Source organism: Centropristis striata, chromosome 1 (assembly GCF_030273125.1).
Source record: "Centropristis striata isolate RG_2023a ecotype Rhode Island chromosome 1, C.striata_1.0, whole genome shotgun sequence".
NCBI classification, from domain to species: domain Eukaryota; kingdom Metazoa; phylum Chordata; class Actinopteri; order Perciformes; family Serranidae; genus Centropristis; species Centropristis striata.
In genome coordinates, this window is record NC_081517.1 from 37,251,110 (window position 1) to 37,276,795 (window position 25,686).

A 25,686-nucleotide genomic window follows, 5' to 3' on the forward strand; every position below is an offset into this window, starting at 1 on the left:
GGTTTAAAAGAATTTGGACATAAGAGGTGAAAATAGGAAATGTAACCAAGCTGACAATTACTGTAATGTGCTTTGAATAGATTTGTAGCCTCACAAGTAAGAGTCAAAGCTATCTGATTTCTGTACCTCTTAAAATAAACCTACAGCTGACAGTTGAGTTCACTTCCATAAGATAGAACTTTTGCCCTCTGATTTTTCATATATCTTTATATTTATTTCAAATATGGGATGGATGTAAAAACCTTTATGAAATTCTAAAAGTATTAATTAAATAATCATGGACATTTAATTGGGCTCTGACAAATTGCTCAGGGAAACATCTGAGTGTGTGAAAAGACATTTCACTTTCTGAATTGCCAATGCCACATGCAGTTAGGTAATAAGGACAGAGTAAGCAGCTATTAACGTTTAATAATGGTGATATAAATAATACTCGATTAAGCTGAAAAATTATTACATTTATTACCCAGCTACAGAAATACAAACAACTAACTGATTATAGGAAGTTTCAAGCATCCATTGGACTTACGTTTTGAAAAAATGAAGAAATGCTAGATTAGGATAAATTCATTTTTGCTTGGAAAACAACAGAACAACAAAGTAAATAAATATGAGGGATAGTGACAAGACCACTTTGTCACACTGTTAAAATAATCGCCTAAGTCATTTTTTGTCAAAATTTTTTTTTTTTTTTTTGCCTAAATCATCTCCTCATGACGCCGGCCACCTATAAATCGCCTACATCCTCAGTTGATCAGGTCATGTGATTTTACCCCTTTAAGATAATGGCCTATGTCAAGTGTGTGACTTAAGCGGATTTATTATGCCTAAGTCAAAATAAAATGTGACTTAGGCAATTTTTTGAACATGCCTTTGTGACTTAAGCAAGATATGGTAGCACTTTATTCTGAAGGTGTCCAAAAAAGAGTGACATGAGCGTGTCATGAACATTAATGACACTTTGAACTAACATTAATGCTCATGATACTTGTCATGTCATGTTTCTGACAGGCTTTTGTGACTCTTATCTCGTAAATAAGTCAAAAATAAAGTGTTACCATATCTTGCTTAAGTCACAAAGGCATGTTAAATTTTTTTTTCATTTATTTCTCTCTAAGTTACATAATTTACACACAGTGTTATTGCTATGATAATAGCCATTCTTTGTTACATCCTTTTTGAGTGAAATGATCAATAAATGTCATATATAACACTTTTGGTGAAGTTTTTTGTGTTTCCTGTAGAAACGAGTTAGGCGATTATTTTAACAGGGTGACGATTTGTTATTTAAAACGTTGGTTTACTGCCGTGCTTTTATTTTGAAGGCAAACAAACTTAACAGGAAGAGAATGTTCTGATGTCCGTTGTATTAACGGTTGTAGCTATAATAGGTTTTCATCACAACTTCTTCACAAATCTTCACTTTTACAGACAAGAACACTTTCCTCATGGCTTCCACGTTGTCCATTAAGGTAATAACCTAAAATGTAACGTCACGTTGAAAGTGTTACTAGGTGAACATTGTGCGTTTGAACACAGTGACAGATAAATCAATGAACTGAGCTAGGTAAGTTAACATTAACGTTATTTCACGACAGATGCAGTACTATGACACAAGCTCTTAACGAGCTCTTAGCTTCGTATTGGATCAGCAAAGGTGTACTTGTAGTCTGCGGTGTTTAAAATAAAGCACCATGCCTGAATAATACAAGCTAACATTTGCATGCTAACTGCAAGTGGTCTTGTTAAGGCAGCTAGCATTTAAGGTGAACCCTCTTAGGTGGCACGTGGTTAAGCAGCGTGTCACCTGTCAGCAGGTAGAAGTAGTGGCGGAATGAAAGTACAACTGCTGCGTTAATAAGTACGATAAGTTTGAGGTGGTTGCATTTTACTTGAGTCCATTCTTCCTTCCTTTCTTTACTCCTTTTACTTTCATAACTTTAATGCTTTACCTCCCTTGTTTCGACAGTATACTCACTTACTGAATAAAATTACATGGTACATTTTGGAATAAGTAATTAATATTGGATTTTTTTTTGCCGATATCCGATATGGCGATTTTTTGCCAAATACCGATACCGATATTTTTTCCCACACAACTAATTGCAGAGATCTTCATCTCTCTTCTGTAGTGGAATTAGCACACAGTATTGTGGAGCATACTCTTATCACATTTGTTATGTAATATTAATTCCTTGTGCAAAATAAGAAAAATACTTGATGCTTAGAACTGCATACTTATTTTTGACAATTGCTTTCAAATAAAATACAAAAAGAGGAAGAGGAAAAAATGCAACAAAGAGGTGATGTGCAAACAATAAAAAATTCAGAACATATGACAGACATAGGCACAGAGGTTGTGCATTTAATCAAGTAAGCAGCACTCCATTATTTAATCGGTTTATTATATTGGCGTGTTGGCCGATGTCCCTATAAGTAACCTAATCCATTGTGTAACTCGTTTTTTAAATTCTATCTGAATAATAATAATTTAAAAAATCTTAATCCACTGAAGATATTACAGCTTATATTAAAACAATTGTTACAGCCACAAAAATGACTTAACAAATATTAAATATTGGAGGACTTAGGTGGATCTATTGGAAGCAATAGAAAATAATATGTTTATTTGTGTTTTCATTATTATCAATATGAAACTTAGAATTGCGGTTTTGTTGGGATGCTTTCTTAAACAGAACAGATCGATCATATTCAGAAATAGTGTATTTATAGATGTTTGTTGGTTACAGTCTGCAACCTCACTGCTAGATGCCATTAAGTGCCACACACTGCTCCTTTAGTTCACATTTTCAATGCAGGACTTTTACTTGCAACATCATTTTTAGTGTGGTATTAGTCCTTTTACATAAGTAAATAATCTGGGTACTTCCTCCTCAAAGCAGTAATATCACATTACATTACAAGTACTATCAACAAAATACACTGCAGAACAACAACCTCCTTTTGTTGTAATTTTGAAGTATAAATATTAATGCATCATAGCCTGGGTATACCCATACTGCCTTGCACGCTCGATTTCATTTCGAACCTGCATGCAGTCTGGCAACTAAGGCTGTTTCTCAGCCCTGTTTTAGGGATCCAATCACAGAAGGGACGGCAAGACGATGACCCGTACTACTCGACAGACGGAAGCTTGTAGTTTTGTAGTTTTCTTACAGATCCAACATGGCTGCAGCAGACGCGAAACTCTCTTTCGATCTAGCTGTATTGTAAAAGAAGAACAACGTTTGACTTTACAGTCCTGTTTTACCACGGAAAAGGATGTTTTAGCCTTGCTTCCGACAGGATTTGGCAAAAGCCTAATCTACCAACTAGCCCCGCTACCGCTCGCTGCTATAACGCCGGTGATCTCGCTACGAGCCGGGGGACAGCGGAGCCGCCCAGAGACCCGCAGCAGCTCGTCTATTGCCCATAAAATCAGTGGATGTGTGTGGCTGAATGACATGAGTGGGAAATAAGGCGTAAAAATAAATAATCTTGCAGAAAGCGAGAACTGGAGAAGCAAAGCAGCAAGAAACACTCTCTCACAGACACACACACACACACACACACACACACACACCAACACTGCTGGTAGACTGTGAGCAGCCAGAGTCAGAACATGCTGCAGAAAAACGTTGCAGAAGCAGACTTGAGCATTTTAGTCTCAAAGTAGAGATGGGCTAGTCTGGCTACGTAAACACTATTTATATACAGTCTATATGTAAACATCAATTTCTGTCGCTCTACATAGGTTATCTGGTATAACTGATACGATTGGCTAATTTGTACAGACACTTTTGATAGACATTCGTAGCGGCCAATAAACGGCTCTGGAGGATCGTAAACCACGCCTCCTCTACGGAAAAATGAATTGCTGGTGTCCAGACTATCATCATTTGTGATATAGTCTGGCGTTAGCCAGGCTAAATGCATTAATTAATGTGAATCATTTTTTAAAATGTTGTAGCTGGTTTGAGATGGAACCATTTTTAAACAATTTAACATACTGTTATAATAGTTTAATCCATGACGATATATCATATTTCAGAATCTGATCATATGTTGTTATATAATACATCAATAAGTAGCTAATACAGCTCTTAGATAAAAATAGACTAAAAACGTACAATATTTGCCTCTGAATACTAGTTATGTTGGAGTAGAATTAAAATTTAGTATGTAAATGGAAGTTTTTTGGTCAGATGCTGATTCTCATCTGGTTTTGTGTGATGGCTTTCTTATTTTTGTTTAGATTGGAATAATTGGTGGTTCAGGCCTTGATGATCCAGACATCTTGGAGGGAAGGACTGAGCGTTATGTCGACACACCTTATGGAAAGGTTAGTTGTGTATGTGTAATGTTAAATAGAGCAGTGTGTGAAAACAAGCTTTACTAACGTACTGGCTTCTTTTGGTTGTAAATGATTTCTTACGATAGTGTATTTTTGTGTAATTGGATTATCCTTCTCTTGTTCAACAGCCATCCGATGCTCTGATACTGGGGAAGATAAAAAACGTGGAATGTGTGCTCCTTGCAAGGTAAGAGCAGTGGTTTAATCTAAAATGTGAACTATGTAAATATGTTCTCTATTAGCACCATCTAGTGGACATGATTTTGTACTGCACCTCCTGAATGTTTCCTCCCATTTACTGTAATTCATGTATGTTAAATCCAAGTAAGTTTCGGACAACGCTGCTTTTCTCCCTCCTTTAGACATGGGAGACAACACACTATAATGCCGTCTAATGTGAACTACCAGGCCAACATCTGGGCTCTGAGAGAAGAGGGCTGCACACATCTGTTGGTTACCACGGCCTGTGGTTCACTCCGAGAGGAGATCCAGCCAGGAGACATTGTCATCATAGATCAGTTCATTGACAGGTGAGTTGGACGACAACATTAGCTTATGGATAAGATATTTTATTCTTTTCACTACATACACTTAGGATGGATTGAAAACAAATTGTATTAATTGTATTCTTAATTTATTTTTTAAAGTAATTGTCCTCTATTTTCATATTGAGAAAAATACTTTTAGCTGAGTGTGTTTATCTTGATTTCTGTTGCTCATCAGACAGAACATGAGAAAAATGGTTTTGTTTAGGTGGGGCTAAAAACTGGTCTTCATGAGGTAGAGCTGGGCTTTGGAACTCCATACCTTTTTGAGGTTTTAACCCTAATTACCCAGTATCAAGAATTATCAAAATGTCTCCTGTCAAACAATACCGGCATTCATTCCTTCGTATACCCAGATCTAGAAGGAAAATAAGTAAGGTATTATTTGAATGGTTTTGCTTGCTGCCACTCGTCAAAAGCAGTGTACAGAGTGGGCGGTTCAACGTGTAACGTCTTCTTCCATTCACAGGATGGGAATCAAATATCACATTTAGGGAACTGGTATAATAACCTTTTTTAAACGATTTCCAGCCCCTTCATGAGAGGAAGTTATTGTTTAAAGTGGTTCAAAGCGAAAACATAAAGTCGTTGGAAGAGCTCCACATTACAGGCTGCAAAAAAAAAAGCATTTATAATTGGCACACAGCTTGTGTGTGTGTGTGTGTGTGGGGAATACAAGCTATGTGATATTAAAGCACAGACATGAGTGGAGACAGAAGTTTTCCCAGTTGGTCTTTGTAAGCATAGGAGCCTCTATCACAGTATGTACAGCGTGAACAGGCTCAGAAAAGTATATTTGGATTTGCCACACTTGCCAGCTGCAAACCAAAACCTGCAACCGAAACCAGGCAATGCAGCTCACACCATGTCCAAATGTGTAAAGCAGCATTTCACCACTTTAACCAGACAGTCACACGGTGTGCCCCAATATGAAGTGAATAAAGTGGCTCCATTGTTTTCTGATGTTTTTATGGACAAAAGCCCTATAAATAACGGTTGTATTATCCGTTCTAATCTGTTGCTTTAAATAGTTTGACCTTGTGTCAAATGTCAGGGGGTGGTTGTCATCCTGTACAGGAGGAGTGTTGCACAACAAGTCAGGTCAATTTTGTTTATACAGTTGACATTCAAACATCTTCTCACACATCTCACTGACAGGATTCATGTTACTGTGTGACAGAAATGTCCAGATGACTGAGTAAGAGAGGAGGAAAGACCTGACTCACCATATTTGACACATTTGTCAAAGCCATTATTTACTACGATGACATTCAGTGGGAAGAACTGCTAATCACTGCCTGATGTTTTGTTGGACTCAAGTGTCAGCATTTTTAATTCTCACTGAAGCCCTGAGCAATATCTGTCAGCACTGACTGTAATGTTCCTCATGTGGAAACAGTTGACATCAATATATTTACAGAGATATTTTTGTAAAAAGTCAGCCCTTCCTGTCCGTCTCATGTTTCACTTTCTCTCAGTTGTGAGAATTTCAGCCTTTAGTTCCTATTCATTCAGTTTACAGAGCTAATACCTCACTGTCATGTTTGTGTGGCTGCCATGCTGAGCTCTTGTTCACATGAAGATGTACCCTCCTTCCCTCATCTTTGAGTTGACTTTAATTTTTATATTATTAAGAGTTTATATCGGCATTGATTGGCAGTGCTGTTATAGTTACTGATTTTGGTGCGATTTAACCACAAGTCATTCAGACTGACTTATTGCTGTTTATTTAGATGTGAAATAAATACCCATATACATTTGATCAATGTTTGCAGTTGCAACAAATCCCTAAGATAATGTTGTATTTCTGGTTTTTAATCAGTAGAAATCCCTGCACATTCTTCCTTAGAGTCAAACATTCTTAGTGGAAAACCTGAGAATGTCTTTCTGTTGCACTGACATGGGAAAGTCTGCTCTCTCAGCAGTTCCTGACCTCCAGGCATACACACATATACTTCATGTATAACACCAAGCCAGAGTGTTGCGTTCTCTCTGTTAGCTGATTGCACAAATTCCATTATATAACCTAATATGTGCAGTGAGAGATGCAGTATAAGCAGGGTGAATTTGGTACCAGTGAGGTTGGCATACAGCTGGCTTTGAGCTAAGTAGTAAACAACCTTCCCACAGTGTGTCAGTGTGTTCCCTTGCACACTTGAATAAGACTGCATCACGTTGCTTGTGGTTTTGCTTGCCCCTGTTCGTGAATAGCTGGACGAGCCGCATTAAGCACAGACAAGATCTATTTATCACAAATGAGGAAGTTGCTTGTTGGGACTTGTTCAGACTTGTCCTGCAGCATGTGACGGCATGTTTTTAAAGGCCTCATTTTATTGATTCCACAATTGTTATGTCAACACTCTGCTCCAAACCAAACACTTAGTTCCTGCTGCTGGCTTTGTCGAATGTTAAACATTACTGTCTCACATGGACCTAAAAAGCTTTTTGCACTGAGTTTCCTCCTTGTTCGACCCTTCATTTTAATTCTATTGTTTAGCTGATCTGTTTTTCATGCCACCTTCAATATTTTAAATCATACCATGGTCCGGGTGGGAACTCTATTCTTGTTGGCTGCAGGGTGTCTGTTAATGATGGTCAACTAAGTAGTTTCATACAGTCTTTTCATCATTGTAAATGAATATGAATATATATAACACACAAGCTGCAAGAAGTATCCTTCCCTTTGTACCACATAAGCGATCATCTCAAATCAGTCAGCAGCTGTTTTCATTTGTCTGTGAAAATGTTGATATTATTTTTACTTCGTCAACTGGATACAATGATACTGACTTTGAATCTTGCTGTCATAATGTTAGCTTTCTGTCTGATGGCTCAACCAAAGGGTTCTTTGAGGTGAACAGACTAGAAATATCTTTCATTCCATTCTCAAGCTGTATCTAAGGTTCATCCTGTTTACTGACGTAGTGAACAATGTTTTCCTTGCATAAGAACCTTTTGATGTTTGTCACTTTTTACAAACTGAAATGGGGTTTATACTTGTTTAAAATCTGAATAGTGCATTGATTTCCTGAACTTGTGGTGAATGTGGTGTGGTGGGTTTGTGTTGCAGAATATATCTAATGCTTATTGTGCTATAGCTCATTTTTGCTTTTTAGGAATAATTTGAATATTTGATCCTTTTAAACTGTGGGAGCCATTCTTTGCAACATTGTTCATAGAATTGCATTGCTAACAAAATGCCAGGCCAAGGTAACTTAATTTCTAATGCATAAACAGACATTGTACTGTGCTTGTGGTTTATCCCACACCCTGCTGCAGGGTGGAGCTGATGGCAGCTGGCTCAAACTATTTAGGCAATGACTTTAATCTTCACATGCCAGAGTTGTGAGTAAGAGATAGGGTTCATTCATGAATCAGCACTACAGTGGAGTCTGTCTTCTTTATTATCCCATTACATCACAATCTATATATGATATAACTGAATAGAATACAAAATAAGATGAGGGGTTACAGGGACACTCCCCAGTCCCAGATGTTAAGTGAGTCAGTCTCCCTGCACAGTCAGGCACCATGCCCAGTGGAACCCCACTGACTCAGCTTAGCTGATCGGTTAATGCTCATTAAGTCCTTGATAGTGGTGAAAAGACAGCACATAACACGTTGAATAGTTTAATGGTGGAAACCTCTTTGATAAACTTGTAGTTCATCACTAAACCCGTGGCTGCTTTAGAAAACCTCAAACAGGCAAACTGTTATTTAGGTTATGATTGTGACACGTAACTTTTCAAATAACTTGATTCATAATATTACCAGTGTTTATGTTGACCATGTTTCTCAGAATTGTTTCGTCCACTCGAGCATTGCTGAACATATTTGCTCTTTTACGGCTTTGGTATGTTGATGTCTGTTTCTGTCTTTTCAGATGCATTTTTCAACTTTCATTTTCATTAATAATTTTTATTCATCAATAAGATATAATGGTTAGGAAATATTTATTTCTTAATTGGCATACATTTATTTGCAAAACAAGTGTATCCAAGTTATTTTATACTGATTTGGTTAAATGGACACAACTGAAGTTTAACAGCATCTGTAAGTTGCCTTGATGCACACATTCAGTACTGTTTCATGTTCTGTTTTGCCAGGACCACCAAGAGGGCTCAGACGCTGTATGATGGGCAGCCCACCAGTCCTTCAGGAGTGTGTCACATCCCCATGGCTGAGCCTTTCTGCAACAGAACCAGAGAGGTAAGTCCTCAATAACCTGTACATACATACATACATATATACATATATATATATATATATATATATATATATATGTATGTATGTGTGTGTATATATATATGTGTGTGTGTGTGTGTGTGTGTGTGTGTATATATATATATGTGTGTGTAGCTTCCTTTACTCCTAGTCATGACAAAGGTATGCATCATTTGGGCTTAATTTTGTGAGAAATTGTACGTATTTTCTGTCTTAACTTGTGCCTCATGCATTTTTTTTTTCTCACTATGTAAGTTATAATTCTTTTTTTTTTTGTTGCTTTTGTACTTTCATAATGATGCTAAGTATTGTAAATTATTCGAAAAATAAATACAAGAACCAGCAGTGAGATTTATGCTGTTCTGCAGGTTGAATTTTCTATTTGTTTACATTAAAGACATTTTTTTTTAACATCTGTGGAGGTATTTGAATGAAGCCTTGAAAGTCTGTCATCAAATTTCACAACATCAGTTTCCTGTTAATACAGGTGCTTGCCTCTCTTTGTGTGTGTTAAGCTTGAGAGCAATCTGTTTTTTCAACACAGTGAAAAATATTGTTTGTGAAGGGCTAAATGCCAAGAAATGTAGAATGAAGATGAATATTTTGTGAGATAAAAACATTTAAGATGTGATTATTTATTTATGTTCTCAATAAATTTTGACTTTTGGACACTTTGGAATCTTTTAAATGTTTTAAACTGAATGAAAAGTTGTGCAAAGAAAGTGAAAGAAAAAATAAAAGCTGTGCAGCATTTGAATGTTGTTCTAAAATAACTATTTACAGAAAATGGAAGGTCCACAAAAAGACATCTTGTGATTTTAAAACAAATATCTGCTGATCTGCAACAGACTGAAGCAGCATGTTTATTTCTTCAACACTACAGTTTAGAGAATAAATACAGCAGCTCAATGCAGGCGTTTACTAACTCTCGGTCCTGGTGCAGGTTCTGGTGGAGGTGGCGCGGAGCCTGGGGGTCAAATGTCATGTGCGAGGGACTATGCTGAGTATCGAGGGCCCCCGCTTCTCCTCGCGGGCCGAGAGCCTGATGTTCCGCCAGTGGGGCGCTGACGTCATCAATATGACCACTGTGCCAGAGGTGGTCCTCGCCAAGGAGGCCGGCTTGTGCTATGCCAGCATCGCCATGGCAACAGACTATGACTGTTGGAAGGAGCACGAGGAGGCGGTGAGTGGCAGGCTGGAGGTCCTAACAGCCGTTTTTATTACTTTGATGTCTCTTCTGTCCTCGTCTTTGCCTCGTGAGTCACTATCAGCAAAGCGGGATGCACAGTTGGTGCACTTTGGATGACATCACATCCTTCCTATTGTGTTTGTCTCTACAGCCAGCAGTGACACACCTGATATATTACATGCACATTAAATTATATTTGCTTTTAGCTGTATTAGATCTCTTTAGTTACAAACTTTATCAAATTTGCATTCAGTTTATCACCACTGGTGAAACTTTTGAATAAAGGCCATGAGCCTGTTCCTTGCAGGCTCATAAAATTTGATAAATATTTAGCATGTTATTATTTATGTACTGTGTATGCCATCAGAACTTTTCATCTGCTTTTATTATTTCATACTATGTACCTTTTTTTGGCAATCAAAGTGGACTATTTGTTCACTATGATTATAATATGAGCCTGAGCTTGACAAAATAATAATCAGATGAATATTATTGTAAGCAAATGAGTAAAATAATAAACAGTTGTGCATTGGGAACAGTGTGAACAGTCTGTACGTGTGTTTTAAATTGTATCTATTTTAAGATGGTGATGCACACAGATCCATCTGCACTAATGCTAGTTTTCTTGCTAAACATTATAAACGTCATTTCTGTGTATTACAACCAACAACATCTGGCATTCTCTTCTTGAAGGATAAACTTAGAAAAGGGAAGTTTATCCTAGCCTTCTCAACTCTCTTCTCCTGCCCAGTAAAACCACATCTTTGTCTTGGTCTCCTGGGGTGGAGAGGCTTAGTGGATGCTTGGTTTTCCCTTTTTACTCCCAAGGGAACACTACCTAATTCATTCTGATGGTTCATGAAACTAATGCATGATATGAACACAAATATTCTCTTAACCGTTTCATCTTTAGGTCATAGCATCCTAAAATTTGAGGCATCTGTTAATTCTAGTCTTAACTTTATTCAATGTGAATGTCATTCCCCCTGCGGATTTCCTAGATTCCTCAATTTATTGCAAACTCTCTTTGGCATTTCAACCTCCTTATTTACCACATTCTTTAATCATCTCTAAACTATGAACAACATTGGCCCCGCCACTTTAGAAAAGGGATTTCCAAAGTGAGGTCCAGGCACGCCTGAGGGTCTATGACACACAACCATCAGCTCTGCAAAACAATTTCTTACAATATATAGTTGCGCAATTCAAATACACAGGTGCAGACCACTTGTGCAATTGTGCAATAAGCACAATCATTTGCTCTTTGCTAAAAGTGCGATGATTGCGACACACATAACCAAGGTAATTATTATTATTATAACATAACATAACCAAGGTAATTATTATAATAATTATAATTATATAATAATTACTATAATTATTATAGAGAGAATGTCAGATGGTCATGGTTATAAAAAGATGTACCAAACTGAAAGTCTATTTACTATGACATATATAGGATATCTTATTTATTTTATCTGCATTAATTAACTTTGCTTTAATTCAAAACAGTACACTGATCGATTTTTCTTGCATATTAAAAATTCATTTGCATTTAAAGTCTTCTTTTTCACTGAAGCGGATAAGAGGTATTGGTGCCATGGAATCCTCATTCAGCAACCTTGGGCTGTGGTAGACTCGTAAAAAGGCCAGGGCTGATCTGTTACAGTCATTCATGGACACTCATGGTTGCCGAGCCCGCGACTCCTCCCACTTCCAACTTTGCAATTATATTGGAAAACACTGCACAAAACAAGATCATTGTTTGTTGTGTGGGTGCAAGAAGATTGACCGAAAAAGTATAAATAATCATGCAACACACTTTTCTTCACAGTTTCTTTGACTACTGTGCTTGTAACAAAAGGTCTACTGTAAACCACAGTGATCAGTGTTTCCTTGTAGCAGGAAACATGTTTGTATGCATTAAAATCCTCCTCGGTTTTTGCCACAGAGCACACTCCTTTTTGATAACTTTAAATTGATATAACTAGGCACATATTGTTTGGGTACACATGCAGTGTCTTACAAATTTCATTTAAAATAACAAACAAAACCAGTTTACTCTTTCAGGGAAAAGGCAAACTTTTTTTTAGTAATAGCTGTTTCACTTTAAAGACACTCTGTCTGAAGTTGAACTTTTCTGCCTTCCTCCTGGAGCTGATTTGCAGAAGACTGTTAAATTCTAGGTGGGAACAAAAGAACACGTCTTAGCCTTTTAATTATGATAAAGAGTTTTAAATGCGTCATATACAATTTTGACCCTCTCCTGCTGTATTTAAAGTGATCTGTTTCATTCACGAGTCAGCTTTTTCAAAACCAACATTATTATTATTTAGGGGGAAAAGTTCTTAGACCAGATAGTTGAGAATCATACATCATACAAATACCAAATATATTCCACAAAAAGATTTTCGCCATATGTGCTCCGTAATGTGTGGCTTCTTGTGGCTTCCGAGTGACCTTCTCTCTGTCACACGCTCTGTATTATGCAGTTGATATACTGCGTGTGGGCGAGTTTTGGCTTATTTGTCACTGATCCAGCCAAACTCACAACTCCACTTCCGAGTTCCTGCAGCTGACCTCTTCCCCCTCCTGTAGCAGCTCACCACATCCTTCCGCCCCCCCCCTCCACTCTCCGCCATGCTCCCTCCCAGCCACATACTACCTCCTGGCCTCCCACACCATGCACACACCCCCCCCCACCCCCCACCCTCCCTCAGACAGCTTGCCTGCCAGCCTCCGGTCGAAGCCATGCCAGAGGAGGTTGAGAGAGGAGGTTGAGTCACACTGAGTCATCAGCTTCACTGTCTTCATCCTGGCAAACACCACAAAAACATGAACCTAGTCATTGAATGTGACCTGAAAACAAAGCGCTCAAGTGAGGGGGTTAATTAAGGTTGCAGGAGATAACACGAGAACAGGACGGAAGTAATGTGGTAACTTACTGTACTACTCACTGTACGTCTGTCTGAGTACTGTTAATAATATTATTATGGAATTTCATGCATGCAGATGTACTTAAACATTTATCTTGACTGTGTGACTGAAGCCCAAGTTGCTTTTCGTGACACAGCAGATAAATTAGCATGCATGGTGCACTATTTTGATTTTCATCCCCCCTTTTCATGTAGCAGTGATAGTCAGGTAAATATTGCAATGACTGCCAGTGTCATGGACATGGCAGGTGAAATTGAGACTAAAGTGTATCATTCAAACCACGCAATGAGTCATCGGAATACAGGGCACAGCTTTCTACAAAAAAAACCCCAATATACTGATCTTTAATCTGCACTGGTGTGAATTTTTTTGTTTACTTATGGTTATTTCTGTGGCTGACTCACAGGTCCTGTTGTGATTTAAATAAGCTCACCTTGCTGTCATAGATAGAGCTTGAACTTTGAGATCCGTGCAGTAAAAATGTGCTTTTACTAAATTGAAATAAGGTTCTATTTCTAAGTCGGGTATTGCATTTTTTTTTGTGCTCTCCATTTAAATACTTAAGATAAATGCTGTGTTAAATGTGTAGGCACATCTGATATTTTAATATTACAACATCAGTTCTGATTTTACAAGATAGAATCGTCCTTCCTACATGTCTTGCTACCACAAATGTCCATTGAAATTTGCTGATACAATACAATGTAATTCACAGTGCAGACATCAGTAAGGAAACATGCAAACATACGCTTTAGGGAAATGCTAAGTGACTGTAATACGGAAGTGAAATTTGCGTTTCTGTGAGTAATTCTTGTCTCAAGTCTGTTGTTTTTTTCTCCGTGGTCCTACTGTAGGTCTGTGTTGACAACGTACTGAAGACGATGAAGGAAAACGCCAACAAAGCCAGCAGTATCCTGCTGACTGCAATACCTCAGATTAGTCAGATGGACTGGGCTCAGACAATAAAGACCTTGAAAGTAAGTTGTCAACATTATGATGATTCATTTCCATTCACTAAGTCTTCAGAGAGCTTGTGAAAGAGGGTCTGTTTATCTTTCAGCGGGCTATCTTGAACTGACATCTCATTTATATGGTCTCCTCTCTCACTGAGCCTCCCCTTAAACTGTTTAAATAGAATGATCAAACCATCTGGAGCATCACCACTCTCAAAACACTACCAATTCATCCGGGTGATTATTACCACAAGGCCCAAGTGCAGTGGTGGAGTGTAACTAAGTACATTTACTCAAGTACTGTACTTGAGTACAATTTTGAGGTACTTTGAGTATTTTCACATGTGTAACTTTATACTTGTATTTCAAGGCAAGGCAAGGCAAGTTTATTTGTATAGCACAATTCAACACAAGGTAATTCAAAGTGCTTTACATTCACATTAAGATAGCAAGACGCAATTGAAAACAGTAAAAACAGTCAATTAAAACAGGGAAATAGAAATAAAAATACAAATAAGATAAAATAAGATACAGCAGGATAAGAAAATAGATAAAATAATAAAAAGCACAAGTCAAACATTGCATAGTTAAAAAGTAAGGCCAGTAGAGTACAGCAGATACGTTTTAAAGTAGGCTGCAGTAAACAATAGTGTTTTTAGTCCTGATTTAAAGGAGCTGAGCGTTTGGGCAGACCTCAGATCTACAGCTAGTTTGTTCCACAGGTGAGTACACTACATGTTAGGGGCAAATATTGCAATTTTTACTCTACCACATTTAGCTAGTCACTTTTCATGAAAAGATATACCGTGAAAAAACATGATCAATTTAAAAAGATTACACATATTTATACATGAAACCACATAAAAGTGTACTAAGCTGTTAAAATGAGCCCTATCTTGACTAAAATGGTGCTTACATAAATGCATCAATATTGATACAATAATATATAGCTGGAATATATATATATATATATATATATATATATATATATATATATATATATATATAACAATCTGAGTGGGCCCATTGGAGTACTTAACTTTTGATACTTTAAGTACATTTTAATGATGATACTTTTGTACTTTTACTTAAGTAAGTTTTGAATGCAGGACTTTAACTTGTAGTGGAGTCATTTCACAGTGTGGTATTAGTACTTTTACTGAAGTAAGGGATCTGGTTTACTTCTTCCAGCACTTCCCACGTGTGATAAGTGAGCAACGATGCCTCCATCTGTGAGGCTGACTCAGACGCTGTCATTGTGCTGTGTTGCACCCTTTGGAAAATAAAACTCAGCTGATTTGACTTTGGATAAAAATCTTGATTTGAAAATGCTGAACATGAACGAAAAAACCCCCGGCATATCTCTAATACATAATGCAGTTTAATTTAATATCATAGGTGGTCAAGATATTAAATTTGTAATTATGAGTGCACATGTATTAAAGTAATTGCACTTCAGAACATCACATGGGTGTTTTTAAAGTGGATACGTACTTTTGCAAAAACTTTTTAACATGCTTGAAATAGTCTTAGCTTGCAGCAGGTAAGTACTTAAATTTCCATTTTCCTCATTGTTTATTGGAAAAAAAATTACACTTACACAAGACAACTTAAAAAAAACAAAGGGCCTCATTCACCAAAGTTTCTTTACTAAAACACAATTACACAGATTTCGCAAAGTTTTTGACTTTAACAAAGTTTTCTTAGTTGTTTTTCGGTAAGAACAGAATATAGACACACTAAAGAGTGCATTTAAGTGCTGACATGTAAATAATTTGACAATACATTTTATAAATTAAACAGCACCCTTACCACTTTAATTCACATTAACTCATGTTGATTGAGAATACTTCACAGTCATACATAAAGTTAGAATAATTTTGTTTTCAGACATAATCCTCTGTTAATTGTGGTTTAATTTTCATTGTGATATGTTTGGAAGAGATTGATTAATAAAGTTTTGAGAAGATGTACAATTTACCTGTCAAGAATAAATCACATTGTCACATGGAAAGAAGTAAAAAGAATTTTACAACTTTAATTATTTATAGTGCAGGTATGGATAGAGAGAAAAGGTGTGGGGAGAGAGAGGTGATAACATGCAGTAGTTGTGATTGAGCCCGTACTGCTGCAGCATGAACTCTGCCTCAGTATATGAGACACACACTGCACTAGGTGAACTGCCATGGCGCCCAGTAGGCTTGTTTTTTGTGTTATTTTATGTCCACTACTAAATATGGACTTCAACTTTTTCTGTGTATCTGTGTGCACACATCCCTAATAATCTTATGCCCTTTTATAGGGAAGGACTCTGTATTTACTTATAGTAATTAGTGTCAACTGGCACACCCTTGCAAGTTATGAGTAGAATGTTCATATCCATGTTCTTATAATCATGAATCCCAGTTATGCAGTTTAAGTACACCATCATGAATCTGACGTACTTTTCTCCACCAGCCACCAGTCGAATGCTGGGAAAAATATGCTTGCGGCTGCTAGATTTGCCTGACTCACCAACATAAGACAATGGCGTTTTATTGAGCGGCTGGTAGATTTTGGAAATCACCGACCACAGGCACAGGTGTACAAATAAAGTTAATTTCCAAAGCTTTCTTAAGAACAGAGTTTAAAAAAAACACTTGGTGAAATTGGTGAATGAGACCCAGAGTTTTAATCATTTTCCCTCTTTTTCTCTCCAAATGAAATGAACATATTGTATATCTGTTTTGAGACGTACATGAGGAAAAAGCTGTTGTGGTTCTTCTGTTACAGTCGATGGCACATTTAGCTAGTCACTTTTCATGAAAAGATATACCATGAAAAAACATGATCAATTTAAAAAGATTACACATTTATAAATGAAACCACATAAAAGTGTACTAAGTTGTTAAAATGAGCCCTATCTTGACTAAAACGCTGCTTACATAAATGCATCAATATTGATACAATTATATATAGCTGGAATATTTATATACATATATATATATATATATATATATATATATATATATATATATAACAATCTGAGTGGGTCCATTCGAGTACTTAACTATTGATACTTTAAGTACATGGTGAATGAGACCCAGAGTTTTAATCATTTTCCCTCTTTTTCTCTCCAAATGAAATGAACATATTGTATATCTGTTTTGAGACGTACATGAGGAAAAAGCTGTTGTGGTTCTTCTGTTACAGTCGATGGCACAATCTTCAGTAATGTTACCGAAACATTAAGTGTGCAGAAAACAATTAGAGAAGGATCCCAGACTCCTCACCACATCCTCATCGCCACGGACATCAGACTCAATTCCACCTTTGGATTTGTCATCAGTGAATCACAAGAAAGTGCCTCACATAAATAATGCATGTGCTCTCTCTTCGGCTGGAATTTCAGTGTTTATTCTCAACTCAAAATACACCTACAATCCCCCCCACCCATCCCCTTCATACTCAATCACAGGTCAGTGTTTTTCTCTGGAACACTCATTGGTATCGTTACATGTTTTGGTACAAAGCATCTCAAAAGATAACAAAGATTTTAAGTCTTCTAAAGATTCTACTAGATGTTATTTTTTGTGGATTTATATTTTTTGTGGTCTGTGAACATTTAAAATGTATATACTTGCCTGTAAACCATTGGTGTCTTTATTGCTGTTCAATGCAGGATTAAAAATGCTTTGCAAGTGTAGCACATGAGTACTTAGTTACAGCCTTAGTTACAACAAATGTAATACTTTTAAATCCAATGTATCAGATCAAGTAAAATATTTTAAAATGCCTGAATACACTTCAGCATTCTTCTGTCTTGTTATTAATAAGGGGAATGATTCTATCTTTGATTTGCAGGTCACATTTTTTATATTTTTTCGAATTCCTTCATCTTTATTTGCTCTTCATTACTGTTTTATATGTTTCATGAATCAAAACCCAACAGCACCTAATTTGTATATAGTATTGGATCTGCACTGCACACGCAAACTGACAGTATTTGAAGTACTGTTGAGACACTGACATAATGTTAGATGACTGACATTTTTGCACAATGTCATGTTCCCCTTCCTTCTCTGTATTTGCTGCATCTGAATGTCCTCACATTGCACAGTAGCTAAATGTACTTGATACCTTGTATTTCCTCTTTGATGGCTTAGCTCTACAATATGAATGCAAAATTCAGCATAAATTGGCTCAATAAAAACTTTGGAGATTTGAAGTTTTGAAGTCATGCTTTAAAATTGTTAGTAAATCTTAAAGTAACTTGAACTGATTATGTATGTTATCATTTGCTGTTACAGGGACAGTTAGCTGCCTATATGTATGTATGTATGTATATATTCATATATATATATATATATATATATATATATATATATATGTAATATATATATACATATATATATGTAATATATATAAATATATATGCATATATATGAGCAAAACATTTTGAAAGGCTTTGGTATATATATATATATATATATATATATATATATATATATATATATATATATATATATATATATATATATATATATATTACACCCAGCAACTCACGCCTAAACAATCAAGATTGATAATGAGAATTTTTTTTTGAGTGGACTGTCCCTTTTAAGATTCAAGTTTTTTTTTTCCCGTTTTACTTTAATGGCATGCCCCGACAATATACAGTGTGTAAATCTCCTTAGTCAATACTTTAAAAAAAAGAAAAGGAAAAAAAAAAGTCTAGTGTACACAACAGAAAAAGTAAAAAATTATAAATTAAAATTATATCGCTGTAATATCCCCTTGAATTGAGAGTTCAGATTTTAATTTCTGGCCTTGAAAGTAATTTTGCCAACAATCTAAAAACAACCTCCAACCTTTTGTTTGATATGAACATAATTTATTGTTGAGAAAAACAGTTTGCAACAATGTTAAATTATAATGAAGTATACTGAACCTACGTTCGCCTAACGTTTCGAGGGACAAAGCGGTGTTATTTATGCCCACTGTGACTTCTCTCTGTGTTATAAAGCCTAAAATCATACAAAAAACTGCAGGCTCAAACTCAAACAGGCTGTTTCTCGCCAAAACGTGGATGCATAGCTTCTTTTATGAGTCATGTTTATGAATTAACATTATTGGTTCTCCTTTTTTCCTGTTTCTCTTCCTTTTGTAGTTCAAGCCATCAATGCATTTCACCATAACTCCTAATGGTGCAACTATAACCTGACGCCCTTAACTTTAAACATAATTATTCTACACAAAAGTATAATTTACTGGTGCTTTAAGTCAACATACTTAAATCAAATATAGCCTGTAGAGTACAAAACGTAAATAAATAAATGATTGTATTAGCATTGATCCTATTATCGTGTTTTAGTCTCCTGAGGCCAGAGCTAATGACATGATCATGAGCTTGTCGCCTGTATCTGATCTCTCCCTCTCTGTGTCAATATTAAAACCTGTTTAGCAAAAGCAACTCTAAGGAACTCTAAGTCGCTAACGTTAAAATGTTCGCCCAGGGGTGTTATTAATGCTCGTTCGGCCTTGCCAATTCAAACAACGTTTAACTCCCAACTGAATAAATAGGAAATTAGGCAAATAGGCTAACCATCGATTGTGTTTTTTCTTCTTCTTCAAATTATATGGTACCTTTTAAATGTACTTAGCTTCTACCGTTTCAAATCTGCTTCATGCCTGAGAACACTTTGAATATTTTTTTATTAAAGTGCGTCATTTGTACAAACAGGAAGTAGGACACCAAGTGTCTGCAGAATAAAGACAATGCTTACAGAAAAGTGCATCAGTTAGACACTAATGTTCGATGTGCAAAACATTTTGAAAGGCTTTGGTTAAATATATGACATGGAAAAATATTCAAGATACAGTAACCATTATAGGCCATGGTTTATGATAAATCCCACCAATAATCCTATTAAAAAAAAAAACAATTTACTGGATCAATATTAATATAACTGTACATTATATAAAGTGATATCGCTTGTACAGTAGGCTAAAAGGAATGTCGTCACCTTCCTAAAATAATGGCATAAAGTCATTTTTTCCCTAAAATTATTTTTGTGATGATAATGCTGGCCTGCTGAAAAATGCTGAAAAACCTAAAAAAAAATGACTTGGGCCATTATTTTTATTATTAGTGTCGACATGACAAATTATACACCACAACATACTGTACTGTATTAATGTCGCTGTAAACTGAAACCCCTGAATAGCCTGGCTTTATATATTTCTAACAATTTTATGTTATTTGTCATAACAGCGACCCTGCGCCTCTCGTTAACTCCGATTTCGTTAAAAAAAAAAACGATGCCTCTCAGCGGAAAATATGAGATAAATAAATAAATGTTTTACAGCAAAACAGTCACTGCTTAGTTTGGGCTGCAGGGCCTGTCAGGCCCAGTTCCTCATAGTCCCCGTTTAAAAAAATCACAGTGAGAAGTCTTACAGCGACTGCAGAAAATCGACCACTTTTTTATGACCGTTTTCTTTGGCCAAGTCGATAGGCAGATTGTTTTTATTGTCCCTGGCGTGCGGATCAGCCTCAGAGTGCACCAGCAGCCTCACAGTGTCCAGAAAGCCCGTCCTGGCTGCATCATGCAGCGGGGTGGTCCCGGTGATACGGTCCGCCAAGTTGGGATCCGCTCCGTGGTTCAATAACACCTGAGCCACCGACGTGCTGCCCATCATCATCACCTTCATGAGAATATAACCGGCAGTTAGAATCTAATTTGATTTGATTGCGCCAATAAAAACATAAACAGGATCAATTTAAAGCATCCATTTATATCCCAACTATAAGAGCAGCAAGAATCAGATTATGGAGTTTTACCTGCAATTTAATGAAATCACACTACCCAAATAACTTCTTAATTTCCAGCCACATATTTTATCAATCAGATTTGGAAATGTACGTGGCAAATGAAATGCAAGGACCTGGCCATTAAGAGCTTTGTGAACTGAAGTTCGAGATAATAGGCTACTCGTAAGAAGACTTATTATAGTAGCCTATACAATCAAATTTATCTGAACTCATGTCTGAATGGAAATGGGTATAATGAGCCACTGAAAGCACATTTAACGCACCAAAACAATGCAGCAAGATAATGAAATCCCGTCTGTGTTGATCTGTGCTGCAGCCTTTTAGCAACGCTCTATTAATTTAGTTTCGTTTTCTTTCATCTGAAAGAGAAAATATATTCTGGTAATACTGGTTGGCTATGAGAGGTTTTATTCAGCTCGTTTGCTGCTGTAAAAGCATAGGCTATTTGAGACATTAAGAGGAAGGCCCTAACCCTAAACCCAAGTCCCACGTAGATTAGATTTATTTAAATTGGAATTAGGAAGTGAGTTATGAAGAGCTGTGCGTTGTTATAATAAAAATATGTTGTACTTTTAAAGCTCTACAGGCTTCTAAGCTAGTCCTCAACTACACACGAGTTAAACGTATGGTTTTAAGCCGAATTAAAAACAATGCAGTGCGAAAAGTAATAATACAAAGTATAAAGATATTCAGTATGACGGTTGTAACTCGTGCAGAAACTAAAATGCTCGATACAAACATAGTTTTATTAAGCTAGATGATTAATTATGCCACTTTACCTCGATAGGAAAGCTGGGTAGTGTTTTAGTTGATAGCGTTGATCACAAAACGCGCCTGCTGCGAGTCATTTTGCGGAGTTCAGTAGGCTAAATAAATACAATGTTTTTAATACACCGGTTGGAAAGTTATCTCCAAATGGAAATAGCGGTTGCCATTTAAAGAGGTTTCACGGAAACACTTTAAAGTGCAACAAAATATATTGTCTTTTTATCGAGTGATAATAACGCGCCTCTGGTGACACTGACCTGCAGAGCGGTTCGTCCAAAACAGTTCACGCCGTTAACTTGAGCTCCTGCCCGCAGGAGATCCTCCACATCTGCCGTGTTTCCATTCGCTGCGGCTGTCGTCAGAGCATCCTCCATGTCCAGTGAAATCTGCAGCGATTATGTCCGCGAAAGTGTCACTTTGTCGTTTTGACAGGTAAGTTAGTCCGATGGTGACTATTTGAGGGACAACAACGGCTCCAAAACACACCAGAAAACGCGGGTCGAATAAATTACGGCTCGGTGTTGATGTCTGGCGTGCTGGTCTTCAACCGTGCCCGGCTCGTCAGCTGATCCGGTCCGCAGGTTGTCTCGGTCGGATGAGTAAACCGTGCATCCCCTGCCCAGAGAGATCGCTCCGTCGGTGTATGCCTGGACAAGCCTGGTGTTTTGAATGGGTGACGTCACTGTTTGTTGCTGCAGTGGCGCGATCTTGCGCATGCGCATGTTTTGACAGCAGACGCAGCTCTTTTTTCTCTTCTGCTCCTCTTTGATCCGACGGTTAGATGATGGGAAACCAACTCCTATCGACAAAATGTTACAAACTCTCAACAAAATTAGTTTCTTTATTTAATAATCTCACCTATTAACCATTTAATAAAGCTCGAAAGCTTTAAGTGATATAGTGTAATTTGTCAGGAAACTGTAACTTGGATGTTCTAATTTACATTATTTTCCTTTTCTAACTTGAATGCAACCTTAAAGAGGAACTACACCCATTTTCAAAATTCATACATTTTATTTTCATGGTCTTAGACAGCCCAAAATGTAAGTAAACTTTAACAACTCTCACAAATCCAAAAACTAGAGTGCTAAAACTCAAATTTGTAAGTATAAAGTGTGGAACTGCTCCACAGATAATGGCACTGACAGCACCCAGGGGAATGTTCTGGGCATATGAATACGTTTTCTGTTTCTAAACTAAGAACACTGCAATGGATTTAAACCATAGCATTTTTATTATTTTTTTATGAATCAGCTCTGGACCTCACAATTTGGAGACTTACTTCCCTGATTTCTGGCATTTAGAGTGACAAATATTGATTAAACTCTCATAGGCCATAAAGGTAACATCATGTAATTCTTAATTGATGTGGAATCCCCTTTAAACAAGCATTTGAGCCCAAAGATTATAGTGTGATTAACATATATCATATCTTTAATATTCAACTTGTTTTGCGTTCATAGATACCAAATAACTGATTGTGCTCCTTTTAGCTTCTGAGATGCAGCCATTTTCTTCTTATTAAATATTTAATCTTTGGGCCCATGGGACTACGTTTTTTTTAATCACCCATTGTGTTCAAAGATCAAGAAAAACTCCCTTTTCAGATTTTGATGTTTTTACACTTGGATTCAGGAATGCCCAGACAACCAGACAAGAAATTAAAAAATTCAGTTGCGGGCACAAATGTATTTGGCATAAACATGGGAACTGAACTTACTCCCATCAGCTCATTAATATCACATAATGTGATCAAAATCCCCAAAACAGCTTGGGGTGTGTTTGTAAAGTCAATGCAGTGTGACAATATGGAGGTCAATAGGTTTTTTTTTTAAATGTTTTTTACATTTTTTTCAAAATTACAAGATAGTATGACAACAGAAAGCATGTAGTGCAAAATGGATGAAGACCCCAAACAGGAGGAGTGTCACTAAAGTCTCTGCAATGGCTTGTTTAATTTGCTGGGGGTGGCTCAGGGACAAGATTAATCTACTGGGGCCCTATTAATGGTTATTTGGACTATAAACAGCAAAGCATAAAAACAAATAAAACACAACAAAAAATAAACAAAACTCAAGAGCCAAACAAACAGATCAATTCTAGGGGCATGTTTTTTTCCCCCAGTTATGGCAGTGACACATGACTTAGGTTGGTAAATTTAAATGATACGTCCATGCACTTAAAGGCTTTTAAGCCACAAAAACAGTTGAGGTCCCCAGGGGTCACATATGAAATAGACCAAGCTACAACCTGATTGACCAAAAAATACATGGGGCCAGTTAGAGCGAGTTTACCAGATAAGACAGGGTTATTTCTGTTACTGTGACTATAAAGCAAATTCAACTAGTTTCCTATCTTAAGTTACTATCATAACTGAATTTGAACTATTGTATTTGCTTGATGGAACTAACTAAAATTAATCAGAATAACTTTAATAAGTCTTATTATGTAAACTATATTTAAGGAACAGGCCCCTCATAATCATACTTTTGCTTTTCTATTTTTGTGAATGTTAATATGATATTTTATATTATTTTCTGGAGACAGCGCTGTTATATTCTGACCAATCAAAAGTCTGGAATACAAGTGTGGGCGGGGTTTGACCTTTTGACCGTTGCGTGTAGTTTGTGTGTGGTGTGCCTCGCTGTCGTTAAGCGATTTAAGGAGTTGTTCAGAAATATTCCGACTTTTATTCGAATTAGCAAGGCAGCTACTAAGTTATACAATTAACATGTCAAAGCAAATAAGGTGCAGCTGACGAAAAAAAGTGACGAGGGATAAGGTAATCTTAAATTGAACTAGTTTACATGAAGCTAAAACAACAGGGATGAAGTGTTAGCATCACGACCACAGCAACTCTGTATTTTCACCTGTTCTTCCATCATGGACGTACTTCACAGTTGCTCCCAAGATAATTTGCTGAATATGAATTCACTCCTAAGTGTCACTGCCAAACTCCCTGTGATATCTCGCAGTGTGGAGAGACGATTTTCCACAACAAACAGGATTAAAACGCGTCTCCGGTCATCAATGAGCAACACTCGTCTTTCCAACTTGATTTATCTGGATGATAATGAGGTCATCGCCATATTCAACTCCAAGCAACACCGCCTGGGCCACCCACGGTAAGATATAAGGCTACCGAATCACACTTGATTGCTGTAACGTGATTATTTATAACTATGCTAGGTGTTGGTGTTACGGGGTTAAGCTAATCTACTTGCATGATATGCATGATCACCCTGTAAAAATAATCGCCTTACTCATTTTTTCAAGTTTTGCAGGAAACACAAAAAAACAAAAGTGCAACATATGACATTTTTTGATCATTTCACTTAAAAAGGATGTAACAAAGGATGGCTATTGGCATAGTAATAACACTGTGTGTAAATTATGTAACTTAAGAGAAATAAATGACTTAGGCAATTTTTTGAACATGCCTTTGTGACTTAAGCAAGATATGGTAACACTTTATTTTGAAGGTGTCTACATAAGAGTCACACAAGCCTGTCAGAAACATGACATGACAAGTATCATGAGCATTAATGTTACTTCAAAGTGTCACTAATGTTCATGACACATCTTATGTCATGTTTATGAAAGGCTTGTGTGACTCTTATGTAGACACCTTCAAAATAAAGTGCTACCATATCTTGCTTAAGTCACGAAGGCATGTTCGATAAATTGCCTAAGTCCCATTTTATTTTGATTTAGGCATAATAAATCCGCTTAATTCACACACTTGACATAGGCCATTATCTTAAAGGGGTAAAATCACATGATCTGATCAACTGATGAAGTAGGCGATTTTACCATAGGTGGCCGGAGTCATGAGGAGATGATTTCGGAAAAAAAATCATCAGACAATCAGACAACATGCTCGATGGTGTTTATTTTAATTT

At 36.7% G+C, this 25,686-nt stretch overlaps 2 protein-coding genes across 3 annotated transcripts; one reads left to right on the top strand and one right to left on the bottom strand.

Moving 5' to 3' along the window:
• The first annotated feature begins 1,332 nt into the window (after positions 1-1,332).
• mtap (methylthioadenosine phosphorylase) lies at positions 1,333-18,409 on the top strand. Of its 2 annotated transcripts, none has more exons than XM_059341182.1 (8): positions 1,333-1,472; positions 4,256-4,342; positions 4,483-4,541; positions 4,717-4,884; positions 9,006-9,108; positions 10,067-10,306; positions 14,104-14,226; positions 17,395-18,409. In XM_059341182.1, exons 1-8 carry the CDS (start codon positions 1,449-1,451, stop codon positions 17,431-17,433), a joined length of 843 nt encoding a protein of 280 aa, XP_059197165.1. In that variant the 5' UTR covers positions 1,333-1,448; the 3' UTR covers positions 17,434-18,409. The 2 variants fall into 2 exon arrangements, with proteins under 2 accessions (XP_059197165.1, XP_059197159.1); XM_059341176.1 differs by lacking the exon at positions 17,395-18,409 and adding an exon at positions 15,394-16,008.
• Positions 18,410-19,877: 1,468 nt separating this feature from the next.
• On the bottom strand, positions 19,878-22,431 carry cdkn2a/b (cyclin-dependent kinase inhibitor 2A/B (p15, inhibits CDK4)). Its single transcript, XM_059357551.1, has 2 exons — positions 22,042-22,431; positions 19,878-20,889 (listed from the first exon to the last, which is right to left on the bottom strand). The coding sequence occupies exons 1-2, from the start codon at positions 22,156-22,158 to the stop codon at positions 20,638-20,640; spliced, it is 369 nt and encodes a 122-aa protein (XP_059213534.1). The 5' UTR covers positions 22,159-22,431; the 3' UTR covers positions 19,878-20,637.
• Positions 22,432-25,686: the final 3,255 nt, after the last annotated feature.